This window comes from Sorghum bicolor, chromosome 1, assembly GCF_000003195.3.
Source record: "Sorghum bicolor cultivar BTx623 chromosome 1, Sorghum_bicolor_NCBIv3, whole genome shotgun sequence".
NCBI lineage: Eukaryota > Viridiplantae > Streptophyta > Magnoliopsida > Poales > Poaceae > Sorghum > Sorghum bicolor.
The window spans coordinates 80,519,870-80,546,113 of record NC_012870.2 but is presented as its reverse complement, the minus strand read 5'-3'; the positions used below and the strand labels follow the sequence as shown (position 1 = coordinate 80,546,113).

The 26,244-nt window shown below is 42.7% G+C and overlaps 3 protein-coding genes and 1 long non-coding RNA gene across 4 annotated transcripts; 1 reads left to right on the top strand and 3 right to left on the bottom strand.

Moving 5' to 3' along the window:
* LOC8081552 (expansin-B8) lies at positions 315-1,738 on the bottom strand. The gene is made up of 3 exons (XM_002465995.2): positions 1,584-1,738; positions 1,270-1,509; positions 315-1,152 (listed from the first exon to the last, which is right to left on the bottom strand). The coding sequence occupies exons 1-3, from the start codon at positions 1,600-1,602 to the stop codon at positions 518-520; spliced, it is 894 nt and encodes a 297-aa protein (XP_002466040.2). The 5' UTR covers positions 1,603-1,738; the 3' UTR covers positions 315-517.
* Positions 7,239-8,484, bottom strand: LOC110431919. The gene is made up of 2 exons (XR_002449395.1): positions 7,718-8,484; positions 7,239-7,554 (listed from the first exon to the last, which is right to left on the bottom strand). It is a non-coding gene; the product is annotated as an uncharacterized LOC110431919 (long non-coding RNA).
* On the top strand, positions 12,654-14,359 carry LOC8059536 (expansin-B7). The gene is made up of 2 exons (XM_002468648.2): positions 12,654-13,262; positions 13,405-14,359. The coding sequence occupies exons 1-2, from the start codon at positions 12,828-12,830 to the stop codon at positions 13,930-13,932; spliced, it is 963 nt and encodes a 320-aa protein (XP_002468693.2). The 5' UTR covers positions 12,654-12,827; the 3' UTR covers positions 13,933-14,359.
* On the bottom strand, positions 24,706-25,564 carry LOC8081550 (14 kDa proline-rich protein DC2.15). Its single transcript, XM_002465994.2, has one exon. It carries the CDS (start codon positions 25,410-25,412, stop codon positions 24,999-25,001), a length of 414 nt encoding a protein of 137 aa, XP_002466039.1. The 5' UTR covers positions 25,413-25,564; the 3' UTR covers positions 24,706-24,998.

Sequence of the window (26,244 nt, the reverse complement as noted above, 5' to 3'; positions counted from 1 at the left end):
TGCATGTAAATCGAGAGATATGAATCTTTTGAGCCTAGTTAGTCTATAATTGGATAATATTTGCCACAAATAAACGAAAGTGCTACAGTGTCCGAAAACTTTTTATTTTGCCAACTAAACAAGGCCATTAGTAGTGTAGATCCAAACATACTCCTCTCCATCATGTACCGTACCACCACACCAGTAGATGCACTAATAAGGTATTACTAGCAGCAGTACAGTGTATATAGTAGATGCTAACAATACAGTAGTAGTTAGCAATACTAACCTTAGCTAGTAAATCCAAATAAACAGGGTGTACAATTAATATTATGTTTTCAAGTTTACCAAATCAAAATTAATTTTTATGTATGTTGAAACAAAGATGGAATGAAGACACATGTACATTCATATGTGTAAGACAGATAATACAGCTTATTGCTCATCAATACTCATAGTTATCGATCGATCGAGACTCGAGAGAGAGATATGAACTGAATGAGCAGCAAATTAATGCCAAATGATGGATGGATGAGTTTCACGACGAGTACTGGACGATTGATCTGTAGAATGTGTTTGGCCTCCAGTTGAGTGGGATGACGTCGCGTGCGACGAGCGTCTTGCCGGAGTCGCTTCGGGTGCGGATGGAGAAGGGCGGCTGCAGGCGGTGGTTGGAGTCGAGGCGCCAGATGGATCCCCAGGAGTGGCGCATGGGCGTCCACCGGCGGCTGCTGCCCTTCTCCATGAGGTCCACCTGCACGACGTCGCCGTCTCCGTTCTCGTACTCGACCAGCACGGCGAAGTAGACCTGGCTGGAGCCCTCCTCGACGTGGAAGCCGACCTTGAGGCCCGGGAACTCGCAGGGCACCCTGGTGAACTGGATGTCGATGATCCCCGCGCGGCGGAGCTCGTCGTTGCGGCCGGGCTTGGCCAGCTTGCCGAAGGCGGTGCCGCTGAGGTCGAAGTGGTAGGGCGCCACGCCCGGGGTGTAGTTCATGTCCGTGATCACCACCGTCTCGGTGCGGCCGGAGCAGGCGGCGTGCTTGGAGCTGGAGCACCTGATCTTGTAGCAGGAACCGCAGCCTTTGCCGTCGCGGTACAGCGGCTGGTTGCCGCACGAGGTCATGGCCATGAACGGGTACTGGTTCACCTTCTTGAACCCGCAAGCGCCGCCTGCATATATATGGAGCAGCAGCAGCCATGGCGGTCCGGTGACGGTGAGCCATCAATCAACCAACAAATGCACGCATACAGATCATAATATATACGACAGTACACATACATACATACCGTTGTCGTAGGGCCCGGCACCGTTGGGCTGGCCGTACCAGGTGGCCCTGGCGTTGCCCCACTGCAAGGCGGCGGCATCGCTCGTGTTGTAGTTCACGGCGGCGGCGGCGCAATAGGCCAGCAGGAGGGAGACGGCGGCGGCCCTTGCCGCCACTAGCAGGCAGGAGAGCGAGGACAGGGACCCCATTAAACTATGCCCGGCCGCCTTTCTTTGCTCTGCTCCGATCCAACTACCTACTCCTGCCAAGCAAGGGAGAGATGAATTGAATTGAAACGCAAGGGCTCGATCGAGGTACTAGCTAGACAATACATACTCCTCCTCCATCCATCCATCCATCCAGTATATAATGCAAGCTAGCTAAAGGAAGGAAGGCAGGCAATGGCATGCAGCAGTGTGGTGTGTTTGTTTTTTTGCATTGCATGCATTGCTACACACATGCCTGCCACTGCCACTGCCATGTTGGGGTTTGGCGGCGCATCTCCCTGCCCACCCCACCCCACCCCACCCCAGTGCCGCGCACATGCCTACCCCTGCCTGCTACACTACACCATCATCTATCGCCATCATGCATGCATCGATCTCTTTTTCTCCGATCCCCCCAATGCATGGCATGGGCATAACTTGCTTTTTCCTGCCACGGGATTACACACACACACGCAGCCAGCTAACAACACTTTAAGCTCCGTCATATATAATACATGCATGGTAGTGGACTCCATCAACAACAGTACACTTCTCTCTGTCACTCTACCCCGTCCGTCGATTATTTCCTGCATGTCACTTCACTGTCTGGATGGGAAGTTATTTTTTTTACTTCCCCTATCGGTACATAATGTATATATGCACACAATAATTAATAATACACTTGCATTGCATATATATATATATATATATATATATATATATATATATATATATATATATATATATATATATATATATATATATGCATGAAATTAGTACATAGCAGGTAGCAGCCATAGGTGCCGTACCGTACCACAGAGATCAAGATCAGCAGCTAAGCTAGTAGCATCGAGAAGCAAATGGCGTACTAGTAGTAGGTAAGCTAGCAAACGCGCACATGGTCCATCTCTGAGATGTAGATGCATGCACGCACTTGTAGTATTTCTAGACTGGAGAGAGAGGTACTACTTATGTACTCAACACAACACCAGTAAAATTAAGAAACTAAGATAGACAGCCGAGATACATGGACCCTCATCATTGCATCATGCACATTGTTTTGGCCCGGCCGACCATATATTCGATTCGTCCACGCTATCGACTAGCTTTACCATGTGGATTGATATGGTATAGAGATATGATATATTACTATTGGTATTGGTAGTGAACTTATTATCATACATATATAGTCATGTGGTAGCTTGTTACTACCTTATTAAGGCCTTGTTTAGTTCATAAAAAATTAGAAAAACGATACTATAACATTTTCGTTTTTATTTGACAAACATTGTCTAATCATGGAGTACCTAGACTTAAAATATTTGTCTCGTGATTTATAGACAAACCGTGTAATTAGTTTTTATTTTCATCTATGCATATGCCACAAGATTCGATGTGACGGAGAATCTTAAAAAGTTTTGGGTTTTTTTGGGTGAACTAAACAAGGCCTAGGTCCATGATCTATGGATATATTCATATATATGATGGGTTTCGACCTTTCCACAAGTTATTATTTATAACTTACTATTTACTAGTAAAAATGATCTTGCGTTATCATTTTTTCGATGAAAAAAAAATTATATTATATGATAAGTTGAGTGCATCAAATACGTTACAGGCACTTTGGATTACAATATAGTACTCAAACTGTGTAAAGCACAACTCAAAAGCTAACCTGTTAGATGCTTTGTAGTATGGATGACCACATAGGCAAACACTCGGCAAATGACCTGAGAACAAATGCCCAACGAACGACGACCAACATTCCAGTAGGCAGAATTGAGGAACTTCTTCTTTCTAGTGTTGTCATTCTTCTTCTTTCTGCCACCGAAGAGTGAGGATGACTAATCTGAAAATTATTCTTCCTAGTCCTTTATTGTGGCTAGATCTAACCACAATAAAACGGAGAAGAGACTGGAGAAAATTATTCCATGGCGGCAACATCATCTCCGCCTTGATGCCTCTGTCCGGAAATAAAAGTCTCCATGTCGTCATGTCGATGAAGATGTTGACGCCGAAGTTGTCGTCCTTATCTTCAACGGAGCCGCCATAGAGAAGTCGATTCCACCTCTCTCCTTCACTGTCGCCGGAGAGGAGAATGAGAAGATAAAACTCCAATACCAAAAAAATTGGCATGGAAAGACACTAACCCTAGACTCGATCTACTAAAGAAAAACTTATTAGAAACAATAGATCCCTACTCCCTTCAATCTCCGGCGACAATGGATCTTGCGTTATCATGAAACACACAACTTGTTATACTATGCACTACAGGAAACTAGAATTCCCTCGGCAGCCTCAAATTTCCTTAGGGGCCAAAATCAAACCGCCAAGGAAATGACATTTTACTTGGCGGGGCTACTCTACACTCAAGGAAACATATATTCCTTGGAGGTTTAAGTAATCCGCCAAGAAATTTGGGTGTTTCCTTAGCGGTTTCCAATAACCTCCAAAGAAATAACTCGTTTCCTTGAGTGTACGTGTAGACAGTCAAGAAACTACTACTTCCTTGAGTGTTATTCGCAACCACCAAGAAAAATACCTATTTCCTTGAGTGTTATTCTAAATTGTCGAGTAAATTATTATTTCCATGGGGGCTATTGAATTTTCTTGGAGGTTGACACCCAATGAAATGCTTATAAATATTTTGGTGACTCTAACTGAAAACAATAATAATATCTTAAAAGGTGTCTAAAAATCCTAAAATTTGGCATAAGATCATAATATGGTTGTATTATCTTTCCATAAAATTTCCAAATCATATTAACAAAGTTGGACTATACATTACTCACAAATGGCTAAATCTCTAACATAGTCTCATGGTTATGTAACTATGTGAGAGATGTATCTATTTGTAAACAACATATAGTCTCACTTTGTCAAAATGATTTAATTTTTTTATGAGAAGCTTATATACCCATATGATGACCACATACCAATTCTTAGAATTATTAGACCATTTTATGGTATTATTGATTTTTTTTTGTCAGAGTCACCAAAATAATAGTTCGAGTAGTGTTTAGCAAACCACTTCATCTGACATTGATTTGTAGGATGAAAGCTCAAATATAACATGTCTTCTTACATATATGTTTTTCTAATTTTTGGACATTGTTAGATAGGGCGTGTAGTTCAAGTTGCAATGATTTTTCAAAAGCATGCTGAAATTCATTTAAACGATAGAAAATAGTAAATCGGTTCTTAAATTTGTGAAACTACTACAAAGAGACATATATATAGTCTATTATGTTTAAAAGTATTTTGGGTACATGAATATAATTATATTAGAGTGTTTACTTTACAAGAGTGTCTAATAATCATATAGTGCTTATACATATAAAAAGAATAAAATACATATAATTGTTCGTGGTATGCAGCCTAGAAATAAAACCCATATCATGAGTGCAGCCAGCCCACTATAGCCCAAATCGAACTATTTTTGTACCGATGATCATGAGCTAACTATTTTTGTTGGTTTTAATTAAACATGGACCAATTTTAAGTCAAATAAATAAATTCTAAGGTCTTATATATTACAATAAAATGGTATAGCAATTTTTCAATAAAAAACTCAAATAGGAAATTGGCCCTCCTCCCACCCCTGGTGTAAGAGCCGATGCATGGGAGGCTGTGAAGGTTCTTCAATGGCGCCTCCTCCTTCCTACTCGCATCATCAGCAGATCCGAAGGCTCGAAGAGAAAGGGCGGCGGACGGTGGCCTGCCCCTACGCGGAGCTGAGAGGATGCCGGCCGGCACGCGATTGCGCGGTGCTTTGCCTTTTGCCTATGGTAGCTGCTGATGGTGTCCGGCAGCCTGCATGGTGGCAGGCTGGGAGCGCTGCGGATGACAACCGACCCTGTGTCAACAGGTTTATCAGCAATACTTGTTTGTTGTTTTTATTTCACGATCTCCTTATCATGCATTTGCTATCACGAAACAGTCTTGTGATGATTCAGAATCCTATAAAGCTAAATCATATATATATATATATATATATATATATATATATATATATGACTGCGCTAATTTGATCAATCCAACGAACCAAACATGAAGGGATATGTTTCTTGCCATTATGTCATCTGAAACTAAAATTATTGATGGCAGAACAAATTGCGAGAAATAGAATAAATACTGCAATATCAAGGCCTTGCATCCCTAATTTTGCTTCACCTACAAGATGTAACTTTGGGGAAGGAAAAAAGTACTGTAGGAGCAAAATTATATATACATAAGGTTTGCATGCATGAATAGAGATAGCTATGGCAGAAGGAATCAAGTAAATAAAAATTGAGTGATCCAATCCAAGAACCCCTACTGATGGACTACAAAATAATATAACTTATGAGAAAGCAAAGTTTGGGAATTAGTATATCCCCGACTCCCCACTTGATTTTTAGATACCACAGAAGTAAACACAATTTAGCACTATTTAAATCATATTAACAGCAGCAAATGAACCTGCACTAATGGCAAGATGCTGCCCATGGAGCAAACATTAAAAATATCAAGGGATGGATGAACACATTAATGGGTCCCTTGTGATAGGTGGCGGCTGTTAGGCATGACAATCTAGCTCATAGTGCATCAAAGATTAGTTGTTAACAACAATCATTTTATCACTTCTGAAATAGAAATAAAGCCCCAAATATTTTCCATGAATTGCTAAGACACTTGGCATCTCTTCCCATTGTAACTAAACAATCATAAAATAGAGCTAAATTGACTAGCCAGACATGACATAACTGAATTGATCAGAGTGCTAAATGGTAGAAAAGCAGATGAGCAAATGAAAGCTGGAGAGCAATCCCTTACTGGTCTGCTAAAATCCTCCTCATCCTTCCATATCAGTAGGGATGAAAACGGATCGGATACGAACGGATATCACTCATATCATATTTGTTTTCATATTTTTGGTCAGATTCGGATTCGAATACGGATAATGTCAACAATGTCGGATAAGATACGATTGAATGTCGACATCATAAATATACGATTTAAGTATTCGGATACGGATATGGTATCGGATATTAAACATTCGGACTCGGATACGGACAAATCTCAACCTCTCTAAACGAATTCGATCTCGAATACGATCGGAAAATATCCGTACCATTTTCATCCCTACATATCAGTAAGTAAGCAGCTATACGACGCACATCCCTCTTTGGCTGCATAGAAAAATTATCAAACAAATTCAAATCAACAAACTACTGTTTTGAATTATCAAACCATATTAGATTTTTACCAAGGTATGCCATCTGTTCTGTAAAGTTTATAGAGTATTTTATCCGCTTCACAAATATGAACAGAAAAATGATTAAAATGACTGCTATTTAAGTATTTTATCAAACAATATTAGCATGAAAATTGTTCATAAGTGCTAAGCACATAAAGTATGATGCACACATGTGAAGAATCAAAATAACAACAGGATTGGCAATACAACATGCCGTTCTTGTACCACTACTTTTTTGGCAAATAGTGCATACTAGAAAAAACATTAAATTGAAGGAATTATTCTGTTTATAAATATTGTTAATAGAGTAGTCAACAATACATATTTAGCTCTAGGAAATAGGCCTTCAATTAGTAGCCAGACTCCATCAGAAACAATATAACTGTACAACAATTAGTAAACCCAGTGGCCATTAAGTAGAGGAAAAAGAACCAGGACTTGTTCTTGCAAACCCTGCATTTTCCGGTGTGATGCATTGCTATCACGTGATCCCTAACTAGCATATTCTGATTCAAAAAAATAAATAAATATCTCTACACAAAGGAGTAGTCAGTGATAGCATCATTTAATATAATGCATCAGCTACAGATGAACTGAAATACAATGTTACAAAAGAGCACAAAACTGCACATAACCTTGTCAAAAAGAAATAGTCTCCAATGTTTCTAAGCTAGTTCAAGAAACAAAGGCGTAGTCAATGATGGTAGTATTAATATGTGATAACAGGTAACCATTGAAAAAAGGATATACTTCTACAATAAAGAAGGTGCATGTATCAAGGATTGAAAATAACAAGTGTGTTCAATGGATGGTGGAGGGATTGATACTTCTCTCCGCCTCCTCCATCAATAGTTAAGACTACCTGCACATACACAGCCCATTAATTTATTAAACTACTACATAATCCATCTAGTTATGTACGGGAATAGTAGTAACATATTCACTATGATTAGAACTGGAATATATACAAATGCAAGTCCTGACTGCAATAAAGGGGCCAATTTTGATCGTTCTAGGTTGTGTACCCGAACTCCCATGGATGGCAGCCTGCATTCCCAATCCGAACTCCCCAAAGCAAGCGATTCTGCCCTCCACAGCACCTGGAACCCTATAGGATGGTTGTTGACAGCATGGTCGCAGGGCATCTCATTGGTGATTGTTGGGTTGCTCGTACGGCACGAGACGACACCTGCTCTTTCTGCAGTTGTAGATCCACGAGGGCGTCGGTTGCGCCGTCAAACCTGGAAAGGGGAAAGTAGATCAGAAAATGCAAAAAATAAATTGTACAACTATCTGTAAACCACAATACAAGATCTGTGTATCAAGGCGGACAAGATCGGCCTAAGTACAACAAGTGATGCAGAAGCACCGCTGCAGGGAGGGGCGAAGCCCCCGCACCACCGCCCATAGATAGAGGGCCGCGCGCGCGCCGCTGACTTGGAGGAAGAGCCTCACGCACCGCCGCCACCGCCTGAGAGAGGAATTGGACCAGATCACCGCAACTGCCGCCTGGAGGGAGTGTTTCTCGTGTCTTGGAGGGTGTGAAGCAGGGCAGCGCCAGCAGGGGTAGGTTGAGGAGCCGCGCTGGGTTGAGGCCTAAGGGGCGGGGCCGGCGGGGGACGGTTGTCGAGCAACGCCGGCGGCAGGTGGTACGGAGCAGGAGAGGGGACGAGTTTGTGGAAACTGAAAGATCGTGCCATCGTGGGCTGGGGAGCTGACCATGGGTGGAGCTGACGGTGCTTGCGCCTCGGCGAAAAAACAAATGGGCCGGGCCTAGGAATATGAGCGGACGGCCTCAGCAAGAAAAAAACTGGATCAGGTCGAGGAATCTGAGCAGACGGCCTGGGAGCTTTGCTGACGGGGTGCTGCTGGAGGTGGGTACTAAATAGCTATTTGGTACCCAGGTTACCATATAGTAATACTATATATATATATATATACGCCATTTTTGTCACTAGTGTCGTATAGGAGAGATGGATCGATCATGGATGGATGATAAGGCAGGCAACGAACGTGGTGGTTGATAAGAAAAATAAGATCCGTGCGGATGCATGTGTTATGTGTATGATTAGTCGGCGGCGGCATCAACAACTCGGATCCGAACCACCGCTCGCGTGCTGCGCGTCTCTTCATCCAAACAATGTGCATGCTCTCCACTGTCTCGATCTACCCCGACCTGGCGACCTGCAACCTCCACACCACACGGGCGCCTTGCATTGGTCCGCGTCGTCCTCCAGCTCCAGGCCATCCATCCACTCCTCCTGTCAATTTGTGGTTTGGGATCCAAAAATCCTTGGATTTTAGTCATAAATGGTGTGATTAATCTAGCAGTATGAATTACTGGCAGATCAGAATTGAATCCCCTCTTCCAAATAATTAATTAGTAAAATGCTCTTAGGATGGAAGATGGTTCCTATAACTACGTACATGCCTGTTTACTTGCTGTCAGGTGCCCAAATAGAGGTGGCTATATATGCATTAGTGCCAGCCAAATTGACACGAATGCGGATCAAAGGGCTAACTGTGTAACGGACAGAAGATAATGGGTTAATTAGTCCAACGCATGCATGCATATGCTTTGACCTGAAAAAAAATATTTGCAATTGGATACCCTTGTTTAAGCTGGCCGGTTTCAGTGAACAGCAATGGTGTCAAGTTTCATCTAGGGCTGACAGCTGGTTTAACAAAGTGATTCATGTTATTAAGCATGAAAAGTGAAAAATACAAAATTGAGTTAAACACACAGTTATTGGAATTACTGGCCGGAACAGAAATATAGCGTATCAAGCATTTATTGTCGTTGGCTTAACACTAATGCTTTTATTAGTTTGCACATCGTAAACATTTTCTTATCAAGAATGCCTCGCCCTACTGTTTTCTGCCCTTTGAAGCAATTTCTGTTTCTATGACATGACATGGGCTGGCCACTTAAGATGGGCCTTTTGTCACCGATGCGAGTTGGGCTGTATCGCAGTCGCAGCGGCCGGAGAGCGTTCCTTAATTTCTTCTGCTCCACTCTCTTGTCTTGTCTTGTGTTGGTTGGCGCTGGCGGCAGCTAGCTACTAACTACAACTGTGCTGTTTTTTCTTTGTTTAATTTGCCGCATCGTTTGCAGTTTCTCTTAATCATTTCTCTCAGCACATACTACATATGACACATCGACGACGACGGCGGCGGCGGCATCGTCTCACGATATGTAATCAAAAGTATAGTAATTTAATAAAACCTTATTAATTAGATAGAGAACGAGGAGGCCGATCATATCGATGGCGACGATTGCATGGATGCATATGACGATATGATGGAGCATTTGGATTCACGGGCCAACGAAAGACGGGGGCGCGCGGCCGTTCATTCACGGGTATATATGTCGACGTTATTATATATACGCACCGGCGCATCCATCACGGCAATCAGATCAGCATATATATACACACACGCACACACTCTACCATATGCATGCATCAATAATCCTCCCAGGTAGATGTACGTCCGCTTGCACCATATAATAATAATTAAGCTAATTAAGATGCATTGCATTGCATACACGATCCACACACGTTGATCCATACACAATCATATTCACTTGAGTTTATCTGCCAAAACTACCCGTCATTCAATAATATTTTTCTCTCACAATAACTTAGGTGTTTGATGATCTCTACTAGCTAAGAGCGTCTTCAAGATCCTCTCTACTTGGCCTATTATTATCATACAATTTGGAAACAAAGACAAAAAAAAATCCAATAGTCTCTCTCTCTCTCTCTCTCTCTCTATATATATATATATATATATATATATATATATATATATATATATATATATATATATATATATGTATATATATATATATATATATATTCGCTCTCTAATTTTGGAGAGATTACTTTGCATGACTCTCTAAACACAAATATAAATATATTTAATTTCTTGTAAAATATTTCTACGTGAGAGTAGGTTATTGTGCATGGCTCTCTAGACACGAGAGAGATATAAAAAAGAGAGGATGTTTTATACAGAGACGATTGATGAGTTGCTCAATAATTAGCTTCCCCTTTCACAAGTGAACACAGATGCATGCTTGGAGCTCAATTAGTTTGATAAACTGAATGTTTGGCAAAAAAAAAATCTCTACATGTGGAACTTGTTAAGGGTATGTGTACTAGTCCCCCAACTCTACTCCACAAACGAGATGCAAATGGGAATGGAGCACTCCTTTTAGGTGCTCTGTTAACTTTGTCTTTTTTTTTTCTTGAGTTGTGAAGCTATACCTTTTTGACTGAAAAACGTGAAGTGGAATAGTCTCAAATAGGCCCTAAAACATGCTCTCACATAATCTCATATTGGACCCACCAAAACGAGTTGGGGGTAGAAGAAAATACTATTTTCAATTCCATATCGCATCGATTACTTGTGTGAGAGTAGAATTTTAGCTGAAATTGTTTTATTTTATTCTTTTTTGTAAAAAAGAGAACAGGTCGAGTAGAATTTTAGCTGAAATTGTTTTATTTTATTCTTTTTTTATAAAAAAGAGAACAGGACACTGGTAGATAGATGGGTTGTAATCCCGGTTTTTCAAACCGAGATTGGAAATTCGGGACTAAAGGTCCAGGCTTTTAGTCTCGGGTCATACAACCAGGATTAAAGCCCATCTTTAAATCTTGAAGACCTCCCTCTTGTGTGTGTGAGATTCGAACACAAGACCTCTTGTCTCATGTGTATCTTTCTTACCAACTCAACTACACACCACATGTGACAATATCTTGGATCCTCTCTTTGAATTCACTCGTGGAGGACCTTTAATCCCGGGTCGGAGACTTTTAATCCGGGTTGTTGACTTCAACCGGGATTAAAAGGTCACCCTTTAGTCTCAGTTGGTATTACTAACCGGGACTAAAAGTTAGAGGACCTTTAGTCCGGGTTGGTAATACCAACCGGGACTGAAGGGTGGTTTTTAGTCCCCGTTGGTGTTACCAACCGGGACTAAAAGTCTCTGCTGCACTATCTGTTGGGCAGGAGATTATAGTCTCGGTCGGTGGTTTCAACCGGAACTAAATCTCCATTAATTAGTCTCGGGCTCAATTTAGAGCGAGACTAAAAATGAGGGATCAAAAGTGTTCTCTAGTAGTGGACTAGTGGGTGTTGGAGCTGCCAGACGAGACCTAATAAATGGATAAACTTTAAGAAATTATTTTAGATGGCGAATTCTACTAGCTAATGATATATACTTGTATAGAGTAGTATTTTCTTACAGCTAAATTTCATTTATATCGATCTGGAATATAATTGCGTATGTCATTTTGTGAAGGAAGTAGGACGACATGAGAGGAGGAGGAGGAGGAGGAGGAGTATGAAATGACGTTAATTAAAGAGTGTGGGCGTGGCGGATCGAGAGATGGGATGGGATGGGATGATGGATATCGAGATATGATGGCCTGGAGCTAGCGGGGTACTTCGTAGCTAGGGTGGCTGATCTGAGTTGTGAGCTCGTGAACCCGGGCCAGCAGAAGCTCTGATGGGGGTCGTGGTCTCGTGTCGCTCCCTTCCACCCGCATGTGAGCAGCGGCGGGGCCCGCCGGCGATCGCCGATGGCTGCGCCCCGGCCCGGCCTCATCGTCGTGTAGCGCTCTGCAGTTTCTGTTGTCATTGTGAATGCATACCGGGACCGGCCGATGGATTACCTAGCTAGCTATGGAGTGGTTTGCGTTGCGTTGCAACAACATAACATGCATGCTAGCTAGTGCTAGTGCTAGTGCTGCTGATCTGGAATTTTGCTCGATCGCCATGCATGCATGCAATTTTGCAACTGCTGGTAGCTACCGGAGGCCGGATCGGACGGCCCGATCGAGTAACTAACTAACGCCTCCCCCGTGACTCATCCATGGTGCGTGTCCATGCATATATATTTTCATATATATATATATATATATATGTCTCTGTGTGTGTGTCTCTGGTGGGTGGTGGCCGCGATGCAATCCCGCCGGCTGGCCTCATGCATGTCTCCTATATATAAATACACGAGACATGCTAACCGACGGCAGGCCCATCGATCCACCACACACCAAGCAGAGCAGCGATCTAGCTAGCGCCCCGCACCGCCGGCACCACAGCGCAGCAGCTAGTAGCTAGCTAGCCATGGCGGTACGACTGTGGTGGTCGTCGTCCTTGTCCTCCCGCGCCGTCGCTGCAGCGCTGCTGTGCCTGCTGGTGGCTCACGGCAGCAACTGCGCCAAGCATTCCGGCGGCAAGAGCCACAAGGGTGGAGGTGGACATGCCCATGCCGCGCCGACCCCGTCTCCGCCGGCGGCTCCTCCACCAGCCGTCGTCTACCCGACGCCGCCCACCACTCCTCCGCCTCCGCCGGCAAGCAGCAGCAACGGCAGTGGTGGTGGTGGTGGGTGGCTGAACGCCCGTGCGACATGGTACGGCGCCCCCAACGGGGCGGGGCCCGACGACAATGGTGGCGCGTGCGGCTTCAAGGGCGTCAACCTCCCACCTTTCTCGGCGATGACGTCCTGCGGCAACGAGCCACTCTTCAAGGACGGCAAAGGATGCGGCTCATGCTACCAGGTACGTACGTCTTATTATTTGCCATTGCCAGTACGCAACAACGTACGTAGTCATGCAATTAATGCGTGCCAGCTAGCTACTGTACTGTACACATGCAATGGCATGGCACTCGCTCACTTGCCGTGCTGTGCATGCCATGCAGATCCGTTGCAAGGCCCACCCTGCTTGCTCCGGCGTGCCGGAGACGGTGATCATCACGGACATGAACTACTACCCCGTGGCCCCCTACCACTTCGACCTCAGCGGCACCGCCTTCGGAGCCATGGCCAAAGACGACCGCAACGACGAGCTGCGCCACGCAGGCATCATCGACATCCAGTTCAAGAGGGTTCCCTGCCAGTACCCTGGCCTCACCGTCACCTTCCACATCGAGCGCGGCTCCAACCCAAACTACCTGGCCGTGCTCGTCGAGTACGGCAACGGCGACGGCGACGTCGTGCAGGTCGACCTCATGGAGTCCCGCACCGACGACGGCGAGCCCACCGGCGTGTGGGAGCCCATGCGCGAGTCCTGGGGCTCCATCTGGAGGATGGACACGCGACGCCCGCTGCAGGGACCCTTCTCGCTGCGCGTCACCAACGAGTCCGGCAAGACGCTCGTCGCCGACCAGGTCATCCCAGCCGACTGGCAGCCAGACAACGTCTACAGCTCTATCGTCCAGTTCGACTGATGACGACGACGACCACGGATTATTCGTCCGCTGGCCGGCCGGCCGGCCGGCCGGCTAACATCATCCATCCATCCATCCATCATATATATCTATACATACTCCAATGCAAGCAATTCAGCTAGCTGCTACGTACGTACCTATATATACTCTGATAGCAGATCGATCGACCATGCATCGATCCACACATATACATATATGATATATATATATATATATAGATAGACAGGCAGATCGACGACGTCTGTCGTCAATTGTTTTCTTGTTGTTACTGTGGTGGGTACTGCTAGCTAGCTAGCTGAATGTATACGTCGATCATAATGCTTCTTTGGCGAGACGTCGCTTGTGCCGTCCGTCGAGTGCATTATATATATTATGCATGCCGCGCGTATCGTATGTATGTCCAATTAATCCAATCATCTTCTGTATGTATGTCGTCGTCCATGCATGCACCTCGTACGTGCACGAGCCTGTACAAAGTCATTGTTGTTACTAGAATATTGAGTTCAATTCGTTTGGCAATATACTTGTACGTACAGTAAGCCAGCATATATATGTATGCTGGAGCGCCGTCGATGGTTCCAAGGCCACACATTACGTTACATACTCAAGCTACAGTATGTAGGAGCGAGCAAGTACAATGCAAATTAATTAAGATGGGAGCTCAAGCTCGTGAGAGAGAGAGAGAGAGAGCTTGCATTGCTTGCTTAATTAGCATGGCGCCCCTGCTAGCTAGTAGGTTGCTTTTTTTTCCCCCTCTCTTTTGTCACCTTCGGCGCGCGCCCGTGCCTGCCTTAGCGCTTCATGTGGTTGTGGTACGATGGCGCTTTTCTTTGGTCTTTTGCGTTGGCCCTGCATGCTTTCTTTGGATTTGCATGTCCTCCTGTACTGCTTTATTCGCAGCACTCACGGACTTTTGTTTTAATTTGCATGCCTGCGTGCCGAGACCTGCCACACCGTAGTACGCATGCTGCAATCTCAACAACTAGGCCTTGTTTAGTTCCCCAAAAAAATTGTTTTGGGACACTGTAGAATTTTCATTTTTTTTTGACAAACATTATCTAATCATGGACTAACTAGGCTCAAAAGATTCATCTCTCAATTTACAGACAAATTGTGCAATTAGTTTTTGTTTTCATCTATATTTAATGCTCCATGCATATACCGCCAGATTCGATGTGACGGAAAATCTTAAAAAAATTTGACTACTTTTTGGGAACTAAGGCCTTGTTTAGTTCCCAAAAATTTTTAAATTTCTCCATCACATCGAATCTTTATACGCATGCATGAAGCATTAAATGTAGACGAAAACAAAAACTAATTACACAGTTTACTTGTAATTTGTGAGATGAATCTTTTGAGCCTAGTTAGTCCGCAATTGGACAATAATTATCACAAACAAACGAAAGTGCTATAGTAGCCAAAACCAAAATTTTCCGTAAACTAAACAAGGCCTAATGACTAGCTACTAGTAGCCTAGTACGACTATATATATAGCTACCTCCATATGCTTATATATATATATATACAAGCAATTTTGTATCAAATAAGGCATGTGGCAAAAGACTAACTTGCATTTGCTCGTCACTCATTAAGTTTTGGTGGTTAACTTGCTTATTTTCCTAAGACAAGTTTTTAAAAAGCAAGCATGTGTAGTGGTAACTTGTTCGATAATACCTTATCATTCGAGAGAAATTTTTTAAACCTTTGATGCCTTTATTTCAGGACATATGGAATAAGTATATCATGTATCTGCATAATACATATTACACTAGTGCTCCACTACTAGAGAAATGGGCTTTACAACATTCACACATTGTTACAACCAGCAATAAATAAGCGTGCATGCATGATGCATGTAGTGATAATTCGTAGCACTTGGGCTGTGGTTTATCTTAGCTTATGTTTTTTTATCTGCACATACTATACTCTACTTTTTGCATACACTCCCCTACTTAATTTCGAGTATATATAGTGACAGTGTTGTCCATCAGAGAAGAGAGTGGGAGCTTCAGTTGGTTATGCATTGCATGAATATGCGTTGTTTAGCACTATAGATGCTGCTGGTAAGTACAGCTAGTACGTGCTAATTAAAGCGGGATGGGGATGGATGATGCATGCAACACTAGATGGATTGCCTGTTTGTTTAATTCCCACTTATAACTGGGTTTTGTCAGAAAAAAAAAGATAATCCAAACACTTTGATTAGCTTTTTTATTCTTCTGAGTGTCACTACTTCAGAACTATGAACTAGAACAACCGAGAATAAAAAAGAAATTAAAGCCCCGCGGCGTATTCGTGACCGCCCATCCGCCGCCGCGAAGGCCGCAATTAACGTGAACATGGCGTTTGCGATGGATTATCCCCCCACAACGACGATTCCTAATTAACACGAGCAAGTAAAGGTCCACGATTTGGAAAATGCGAGCCGCGCGCGTTTGTGCCATGCATATGCCCGAGCGCTGCTTGCCGGCCCTCCCCTCTCGTGCATCGTGCCGCACTCCGATGAATAGTGTTAGTCTGCTGTGGGCAGATTTGGGAAATTAATTAATGTCCATGGGTCTCAGTGTAAAATGTTCTACCTGAAATAATCGGGATCACCGTACCTAAACGCCCAGCTTAGATTCTCTAGACCGTGGCTTATCATATAAGTAATTTTGCTAAGCTTATAAGCGAGATCCACATGAGATGAACCAAATAGGGCCTAAGCGAATTGATTATAATTAAGCGGACATAATATAAATAGGGCCTGAATTAAGTAGGGGCAGGAGTTATAATATTAATATATTATATTGTTGATGACATGAATACATATTTAGTTTTGCTAGTAACGGATTGGACTTTGATTTCTTGGAGGAACATACTCTCTCTATACCTATAATAATTGATGTTTTGGGCTAAGGGTCTATTTTCAGAAAAAAGTGAAGTTGTGCTCTCTCCTTCCGCAAAAATACTATGTTAATTGGGTTTCAAACTCTGCACCCCCGCACAACAGGTCTCACACACTGATGCTCTAGCCATTTGAGCTGCCCAACTTTCTTGTTTGAAGAGCAGTCGTAACTCTATTTAATAGGGGTAGAGATGAAAAAAATACCTCATAATTAATTACTCCTTGGTAAGCACAATCATGTCCTAAACGTCAAGAATTTCAGGTATAGAGGGAGTATATGGGTCTCATTAGTTGATAGTATTAAGTTAGCATGCATTAGACCTTACGCAACATAACTTAAGCCAATATAAATGGTATTTGGTTGCCGTGCATAGTCAATTAAGTCGCATCCGATAAAATTGTGTTTGCTTATTTACATTTTATTACATATAGTCACCTTATATATTGTATTAGAGGTCTCAGCATGTTTCTAATAAAGGTAGAGAATGAACCTGAGAAGGTTTTATTTATTTTCGCGTCCGCATCGTGCCTACAATGAACATCGTACAAGTATGTATAAGAGTTTATATATGCGGGCAATAACCAAACACGAGTAAACTATATTGCACAAATTAAACCTGGACTAGCAAATATGCCCGTGCGTTGCAACGGGAGAAAAACATCAAATGGTCATAAAAAGTGATGACATAATATTACATATCTATTTACATTTATCTTTTTTATAAAAATTAAAGTGCATAATTTATTTTATTGATAACCATGACATCTATGGTATGAGATAGTTAATATTTACAATATTACGTAGCTTGGAGACATATTTATTTAATAATAATAATAGTATTATATTAAAACATGAGAAGTTTGTTGCTAGCTTTATTTTTTTATTTAGATTAGGATTCCTATAAAATATGATATATCAGTTAAATATATGTAGATTATTAACACATGGGCTTATGAAGTGTCATATGATATAACAACACATCGTGCGTAGTGGAAGCATCTTTTTTATATTTTTACATACTTAAATTGATGCTAAACTATTTAGCAAGCATAAATTTAGGTAAATTAGTAAATCAGTGAGATATGCAGGAATGGTGCTAAAACTTTTACCACAAATCAAGCGTCACATTAAATAGGCTACCATAAAATTTTTATAATAATTGGAGCAAGATAGCTACAATTTCAATTTTACACTAAAAAGCATAGGCAAGCATCTTCAGTAAAAAATATAATAAAATTTGTGATATTTTTTCTTTACTACATGGATCTGCATATGTGGAACTGAACAAATTTTGTTTTGTAATTTTTAGATTTTTCTATGAATTTCTACGCATTTATTAATTTTCAGCCGATATAAAGAATAAAAGAAAAGTAAATTAATAGGACAAACACTTTGCACCTATTTTTTGTTTAATGTATGGATCAATATATGTAAAGCTGAATAAAATTTGTTTTGTAATTTTTAGATTTTCTATGAATTACTACGCATTTGTTAATTTTCAACTAAATTAAAGAATAAAAGAAAAGAAAATTTATAGAATATAGGAGACTTTGCACTGGGAACCCTGAAAAAAATTTATTTTCTTTTTACGTTTCTACGAGCAGACGGCCCAGGCCAGCGATCTGTGAGGCCAGCCATCCGTGAGGTGATAGAAAAGGTAAAAGAAAATTTTGCATTGGAAACCCTAAAAAATATTCTATTTTCTTTTTTTCTTCTCCAAGCTTTAAACGGACGGAGATACGGATTCTAGCCGGACCGAGACCGATTCCGGGGGCTGGGTACATGCGGCAGAAGAAAATCTTGGGCAGACTGAAATTTTCACAATTTATTAGTAGTATAGATATATGCTGATGAAGGTAAATAATGAGACCCTATATATATGAATAGATACATACTACACACGTACGGGTTCATATATATATATATATGAACCCATACGTGTGTAGTATATATATATATATATATATATATATATATATATATATATATATATATATATATATATATATATATATATATATATATATATATATATATAGGGTGCATTTTCTATACTCCCGGGAGTAATTACTCCCACTAGGCTTATTGGATATATGTTCACCATCAAAACCCGTTTACTCCTACTCTTTTGGGCTGATTGCAATGCATGTTTGCATGCAGCCGAAGAGGCCAGTAGATGTTACACGTTCATATTTTGTGACGTGAGTTCATTAGCTTCTTTTAAATAAAGTGGATACTAAATTCTTTACAGCCGTATATATTTTTGTGTGCATAAAGTATGGATAAATTCTTTACAGCCGTATATATTTGTATAGCTTGCACCAAGTATATCCATATACTCAGGGAATTATTTTTTATATCCATATACTTTGAGTGTATATCCATATACTTAGGGGATTATTTTAGGGGATTATTTTAGTATATCCATATACGTAAAGGATTATTTTAGTATATCCATATACTTGGGAGTATATCCATATATACTTGAGGGATTATTTTATAGTACATCCATAGACTTTGGGAGTATATCCATATAATGGCATTTTTTAGAACAAAAGTTGATACAAGTATGTGTATATACCCAACTGTTGTATATACCTTGTAGTAGTATGGACTAATACTATCTAGTATAGTATAATAGTATGAAGAAATACTACATACGTATGAACTAATACTGCTGTACACCAGTGAAACTGTCTCTTGCCGCACGTGCAGTCCATGCGTCCAGCCACGCCGCTGCCATGAGATCGATCTGTTCTTTAAACTTGCCCATACTTGATTAAATGAAACCATGATGGTGATTTTCTGCATCCAGATTGGAAGAGAGAAAATCAAAAGAATCAATCTAAAAGGTATATTCACCATTGCTACACCCAGATTAGAAGAAAGAGAATCAAAATGATCGATCTAAAAGGTATACTCGCTATTATGTAGTCTTTTAGCGGATTGGATTCACGTTTACCTGATTGGTTGGTGGGCAAATGATATCAATATGGAAGATCACGTGAGATCTGCACATTAGTTCTAGTACATACCTTGCCCACTGAATCTACACATTACATCCTGCTGGAAAGAATTAATGGCGCCCGACTAGAGAGATGCAGTTCGTGGTAGCTGAAGGATGGCGTGGATGCCTGCATCTCAATTTCTAGATACTGGTGTCGCTCGGCCAACCGAGGAGAGAGACGGCGCACGCAGCCAGCTCCATGCGGTCGGTTTTCGCTGCATGCAGCGCCGCAGGCCGGCGGCGGCGCCCTACCTCTCCCTGCCGCCGTGCGGTAGTGACGACGAACTAGATGAGAACGGAGGCTACGAAGCAGATATCGTGGGATATAAATGAATTTGAATGGAAGGCTAGCGCATCCATCGGAGGGATAATTAATAATTAAAAATAATTTACTCGGTGGATGGCTGGTACGGTAGACCGTATATACGCTTTATCGGGTTTATTAATTCCTTGTGACCCGCTAAGAGTGGTGCCGTGTGGGCAGATCACAGGGTTACAAGGAGGGAGTAACTACTCCTAGGGAGTAGGAAAAATTTACCATATATATATATAAAATTTAAGTAAGTATTCTGGTCACATATTTCCCTACAAAATAATATAATTTTCTGAAACCGGTCGCCTTTTTTCTTTACCCACCAGCTACTACTCCATATATAACAATTAATATATTATATTAGAGAGTACTATCTATATAGTAGTAAAACATGCAGATGAGTAGGTATATGTTGTTATTTCCATCGGGTTTCCTTTTGTTATCTTGCATGCAACAATGCTGAAAGCTCACAGGGATGAAGGCAGGAAAAAAAATTAGGAGTCGCCGAGCCCACCGTGTGCCGGCGGCCAGTGCTCGCCCGCCCACCGCGCCTGGCTGCCAGCTTGCTCGCGAGCCCCTAGCCGCACCGCTAGCTCCGTACTAGCAGTGTGTTATGGAGATACATTATATACATATACATATTCCATATTATATACATATTCCATTTTTACTGAAACAAAGGCATCGAAGGTTTATTTTTACCATGTAATAAAAAAATGTAAATGAGTAGGTATTTATGATGTTCTTTGCATTGGGTTACCTTTTGTTATCTTGCACGCGGCAGTGCTGAATGCCTGGTAGGCCGGTATGGACATCGTCATGGAATGTAGTAGTATATAGTTGTGTGGACCATCATTGCAGTGCCTTTTTGCCGTCCAAACAAGGGATGAAAAGGAGGGAGCGATCGAACAAAAGCTAGTGGTAGCTGCTAGCTTTTCCGTGCAATCATCGACAACATTCCTGTGGTGGCCTGGCACTACTGATTTGCATGCATGACGATATAGGAGTACATGCATGAAATATGGGCCTTCTTCATGCAATATAATCCTTCTTGATTGCACGCCAGCCAATACTATTTACTTGCTGCTGCCGGCCATCAGAGGAGACACAAGCCATGCTAATATAGAAGTAGCTCTAAAGATTCACCAGCCGCCGCAATTCTCTAGCTAGCATGCACTTCTGGACAATGCTGATTATTTTCTCGGCTGCCTCTACCTAGTTCTTCACCCTATCAATTTGTTATTTGTAGTCGACGGCTGTACAGTGGATGCATGCATGGGAGAAACTTTTGGTTTATTGAATGGATGGATGATTACTCCCTCTATTTCTTTTGATTTTATTTATGATATGAGTTTTCCTTTTTTAATTTGAGAATCTGATATGAGGTAAATATTAGAGCATCTCCTCTAGGGATGCAAGTGGGCCAGCACTAAACACTCTATTAGCAGCCAGGTCACTTATGTGAGACGTAAAAATAAGGCCTAATAAACATATAAAATGGGCCAGCCCAACAATGATGCGGCTTGCGGCCTATGCACTATGGCCCGAGAAAAAAAATGATTTTACTGGGCCATTTAACTAACACGTACCATATAAATTGTGCTGGTCCATCACGGCCCATCCATATATGACGCCTTCGCTACCTTAGTCTTGCGAATATATACTTTACTCCATTTTTTTTGTCGAGACGAGGGATCCTGGTATATATTTGATGTTGGGCACAGTAGAACCAAATCTGAACGTCCAAATCGCGATCGAACGGCCCAAAATAATTCTGCTAACGTGGCCAGAACGAGGTGCCAAAGACTACCACGAAAGTTATGTGTAGAATTTGTTAAAACCAAACAAGTGCATCTAGAATTTGATTTTCCGGCGGCATTAGCAAGATGGTGTGACGAAGAAGGAGAATAAGGAATATTTGTATCTTGACCACGACTGACCTAGCAATGATGAAGAAGTGCTAGAGATCAAGTATGCTCCGTTAGGTTTTGTTGGCTTTCGATCCTATCAATTGGAGTGTTTATAAGTGCAAGCGGTTTGATTGGCTTGCGCTGCAGTGATTTTGACCTCTCCTGCGGTAAGGTCCGGTTTTTCCAACATCCTGTTAGGACATGTCATATTCATTTGAGCCAAGAACCTAAGAAGAGACCCATATTAGAGCCATTCGAGTGGCATGTAAAACCCAACCCTATATAATACCAAAAACATGTGGGCAAGAAGGGCCTCTCCTTTCCCATTCATTTTTCGCAAACCCTAATCACCGCCTCACACTCCCCTCTTGTGTGTTGGAGCCTTCATCGCCAGACCTTCTCTAGCCGGGCCTCCGTCCGGAGACCTTCTCTGGCCAGGCCTCCTTCGCGATGCCATCCCCCGCTGGTCTCCTCTAGGAGGCCTTCTCCGATCGGGCCTTCGTTCAGAGACCTTCTCCGGCCAGGCCTCCATCAAGATGCCTTTTCCTGTCGGTCTCCTCTGGGAGACCTTCTCCGACTGGGCCTTCATCCGAAGACCTTCTTCAGCTGGTCCTTCATTGGGAGCCTTCTCCCCCTAGCCTCCTTTTGGAGGCCTTCTCCCGCTGGCCTCGTCCACGAGCCTTCTCTCGCTGGCTTTCCCCACGAGGTCTTCTCCTACTGGCCTTCACCAAGGAGCCTCCACCTCTTAACCGTGTTTCGAAGCTTGTCCTAGTACATCCTATTTTTGGTGGTGAAGACTTATCAACCTGCATTCAAGGCTTTGGGGTTTCCCAACAGATGTTCTTTTAGTGGTGACTAGAGAGATGTCATTGTAAGTGGCGAGTGAATTTTGTGGTCTTCGAAGCCTTTTATGATGAAAGTGTCACTACAACAAATAAGGCTATACATGACGAACTCAGGTGACGTTTTACGAAATTGTCACTGTCCAACCCAAAGCCCACTATGGACAAACCCTAGTTCAGCTTTCCACCATGATGCATAACGAGCCGCCGCCTCCCTCTCACAACACAAGCAGAGCACATGTGCTGTGTGCGAACTCAGAAGCGTGAAACCCCTCCCCGCCCAAGGATCCCTCCCGCCGTCCCACGACGCGCGAAGGGAGCAAACCCCCGACCGTCCGCCCTCCTGAGCCACGGCGGGGACAGCGGAAGCAGCATCACCCCGGAGCAGCCAACCCTCGCTCGACCGGAGCAGGTGTTCTGTAGGAATCTCCGAATCTGCGGAGTTCGTGGCCGGATTTCGCGGGGCCTTCTCGTTTCGGGCGAGAAGATGGGGAAGAGGAAGGAGCTGGAGCAGGTGGCGGATGGCCTCTCCGACTTCTCCCTGTCTGGCCCCGATGCCAAGAGCCGCAGATTGGTGAGTTGTTTGTTCAATTCGGCACTCGGCAGATTGAATTCAATAGATGTTGTGTCAGATTTGTTTTCAGTTTCTATATCATTTTCCTATTTCTTATTAACTAGCATTAGGTTACCCAGCAGTATTGCTCTGTCGGGAACTCCCTACTCCCTAGTGAATAAATTAACAAAAACTTCTTTTCTGCAAATAGCATATGCAGTCATCGAAATGTTGATAGCTGCTGCCAATTCACTTACTGAATGTGTTGCTGCCAATTCACTTACTGAATGTGTTGCTACACGCCTCAAACCTACTACTGAGTCAGCAACAACAACACTTCGACAATGTAAGTTAGCAGTAATTGTTTGAGACTTGATTATCTGTCGTGAGGTTAACTCTGTCCGGTTAACTCTGTCCTTACTGTACATGACTTGATGCCTTGTTCCTTGCCTACGATTTATTTTACCTACATACTCTCAGGGAGACAACTACATGTGTTATTTTCAGGGAGACAACTACAGAGACTAGGACCATGATGCAATGGATTTTTTTTGAAGGAGTTTCACTATACTTAAAAAAGTTCAAGCCTATGCACTAGCTGCTAGAATGCTATTGTAATAGATGTGAAGGTTGATAAGGACCTATTTTTGTTTTTCCTTGTGATGATCAGTTAATGTACTGGAAATTGAGTTACCAAATTGTTGGGCTATATGTGATTTTCATTATATGATTTGTGATGGTCAATTTTGGTGAACACATAACACTTACATGGCAAATCAAATCTATGATGGAAAGCATCCTGCGTGTTAGATGGCTATGACGATCAATCTTGTCATACACTATCGGGCCTAGTCTGGGCTAAATGGACTTCTAGGGATTCCATGACGAACTTAAATGTAAATTTGTGACGGCCTATATCACTTCAACAAATTTATGACGCGAGATACATGACGGTTTTTTCTTTTGTCATGGTAAGTTAACTGTGACGTGTTTTTGACCATCTGTGACCAAAGTAACCATCATGTAAAGCCTTGATTCTTGTAGTGTGTTTGCATGTGTCCCTTTCCTTTGTTGTTTTTTTCAGTAGTGTGATTTTGGCCGGTGGGTGCCGGCGGCATATGTTCGAATCAAGAAGGCACCCAGATTGGTCCTTTATTTAAGTCCTGAAATAATCAATTTGTTACAAGCTACAAATGAAGCGGCACAGTGACCGATGAGCACACCCGCGAAGTATAGCATATTGCTATTTCTGCTGACATATACAGAAAACAATTTGATTTGTTATAGTATATGGGATAATAATAATAATGAAGCTAGCGAGGCCAACATTACATTATTACATAAAAGGAAAAAGGAAAGAAATAAATCAGAATTAATTTGCATATGCAAGTATGCAACAACAGCATTGTATTGAGCATGCTGAGTTGTGCGTGCATGCATGCATGAATGGTTGGTCGACGAGGATGCTAGAGTAAATAAGATGGATGTGAGGACGAGAAGTGAAGCATGGATGCACATGTAATGTATTATTAGGAGAAGGAGGGAGTGCTTTATTAGTGGGTGCAGTGGAAGCCTTTGGGGGCGGTCTTGCCGCAGTGGTTGAGGACGAGGGCGAGGTCGATGGGGAGGTTGAGGTGGATGCCCAGCACGTTGGCCTTGATGGCAGTGCAGAGGCAGACGGCGGCCTCCAGGTCGACGAGGCCGTCCAACAGCGGGCAGCAGGGCTCCGTAGGCGGCAGCCCCACCTTGGCCTTGATGAGGCCCAGCACGTTGGCGCAGACGCCTAGCTTGAGCGCGTCCCGATGGCACCCCACGCCGCCGCCGCTGCTTGGGGCCGCCGGAGGGCATGGCGGTGGAGGCGGCGGCGGAGGGCAGCTGGTGTAGTGCGCCGACGCTTGCAGCGCAAAGCAATTGACTGCGGCGAGCAGCACCACCAGCGCCGCGGCCGCTCCTCTCGACGCCGCCATTATTTATCTTGTATGCTGAGGCTGAGCTGCAGAGGTCGGTGATGTTCACTTATTTATTTTGGGCTGTCCGGGGAGTGGAGTGGAGTGTGGTGTGGTGTGTGTTACATGCCTGCATACATATTTTCGAGAGAGATATACATCTCTATATATATACAGATACAGTACATGAGGGGGGCTCTATGTGTAGGCAGTGGCGCCTGCAGGGGACAAGTACACTGCATCTATGGCATTTGAACTAAGGCCTTGTTTAGTTCTCGGAACCAAAAGTTTTTGACTGTAGTACTTTTGTTTGTACTTAACAATTATTGGACTAATAATTAGGTTCAAAAGATTCGTCTCGTAAAATATAAGTAAACTGTATAATTAAATATTATTTATATATATATTTAATATTTTATGTATGTGTCGTAAGATTCAATGTGACGATGAATTTTGAAAAGTTTTAGATTTTTGGTGGAACTAAACAAGGCCTAACCCAACCAGGAAGGGACACGAGCTGAGGGCCACGTACCACGTGAAATGCTAGGATGCATGGATCGGAGCTCTCGATCAGATCCACGAGGAATGGATCGACCTACGCACTGCCACTGCATGCATTATACATTTTAATTTCATTTTATGCCCACACTGATTCACGGGAAGCAAAGAATCTAGAGGTGTTTTGGATTCATGCATGCCCGTGACCCTACGTGATGACCAATGCAAGTTGCTTGCATGGATAATATATATATTTGGATCGTTGTACTACTGGTTGTCGGCGTCCAAGAACGAACGAGCAAGCAGGCTACCTGGTGATCGATCGTGCTTAGCAGCATAGCACTTGCTTGCATTG

Coding starts and splice junctions, on each gene's coding strand:
- LOC8081552 (XM_002465995.2), bottom strand. Junction 1,153..1,269: donor TGCCGGGCCCTACGACAACG/GTATGTATGTAT, acceptor ATATATATGCAG/GCGGCGCTTGCGGGTTCAAG.
- LOC8059536 (XM_002468648.2), top strand. CDS start 12,828: ATGGCGGTACGACTGTGGTGGTCGTCGTCCTTGTCCTCCCGCGCCGTC. Junction 13,263..13,404: donor GATGCGGCTCATGCTACCAG/GTACGTACGTCT, acceptor CATGCCATGCAG/ATCCGTTGCAAGGCCCACCC.
- LOC8081550 (XM_002465994.2), bottom strand. CDS start 25,412: ATGGCGGCGTCGAGAGGAGCGGCCGCGGCGCTGGTGGTGCTGCTCGCC.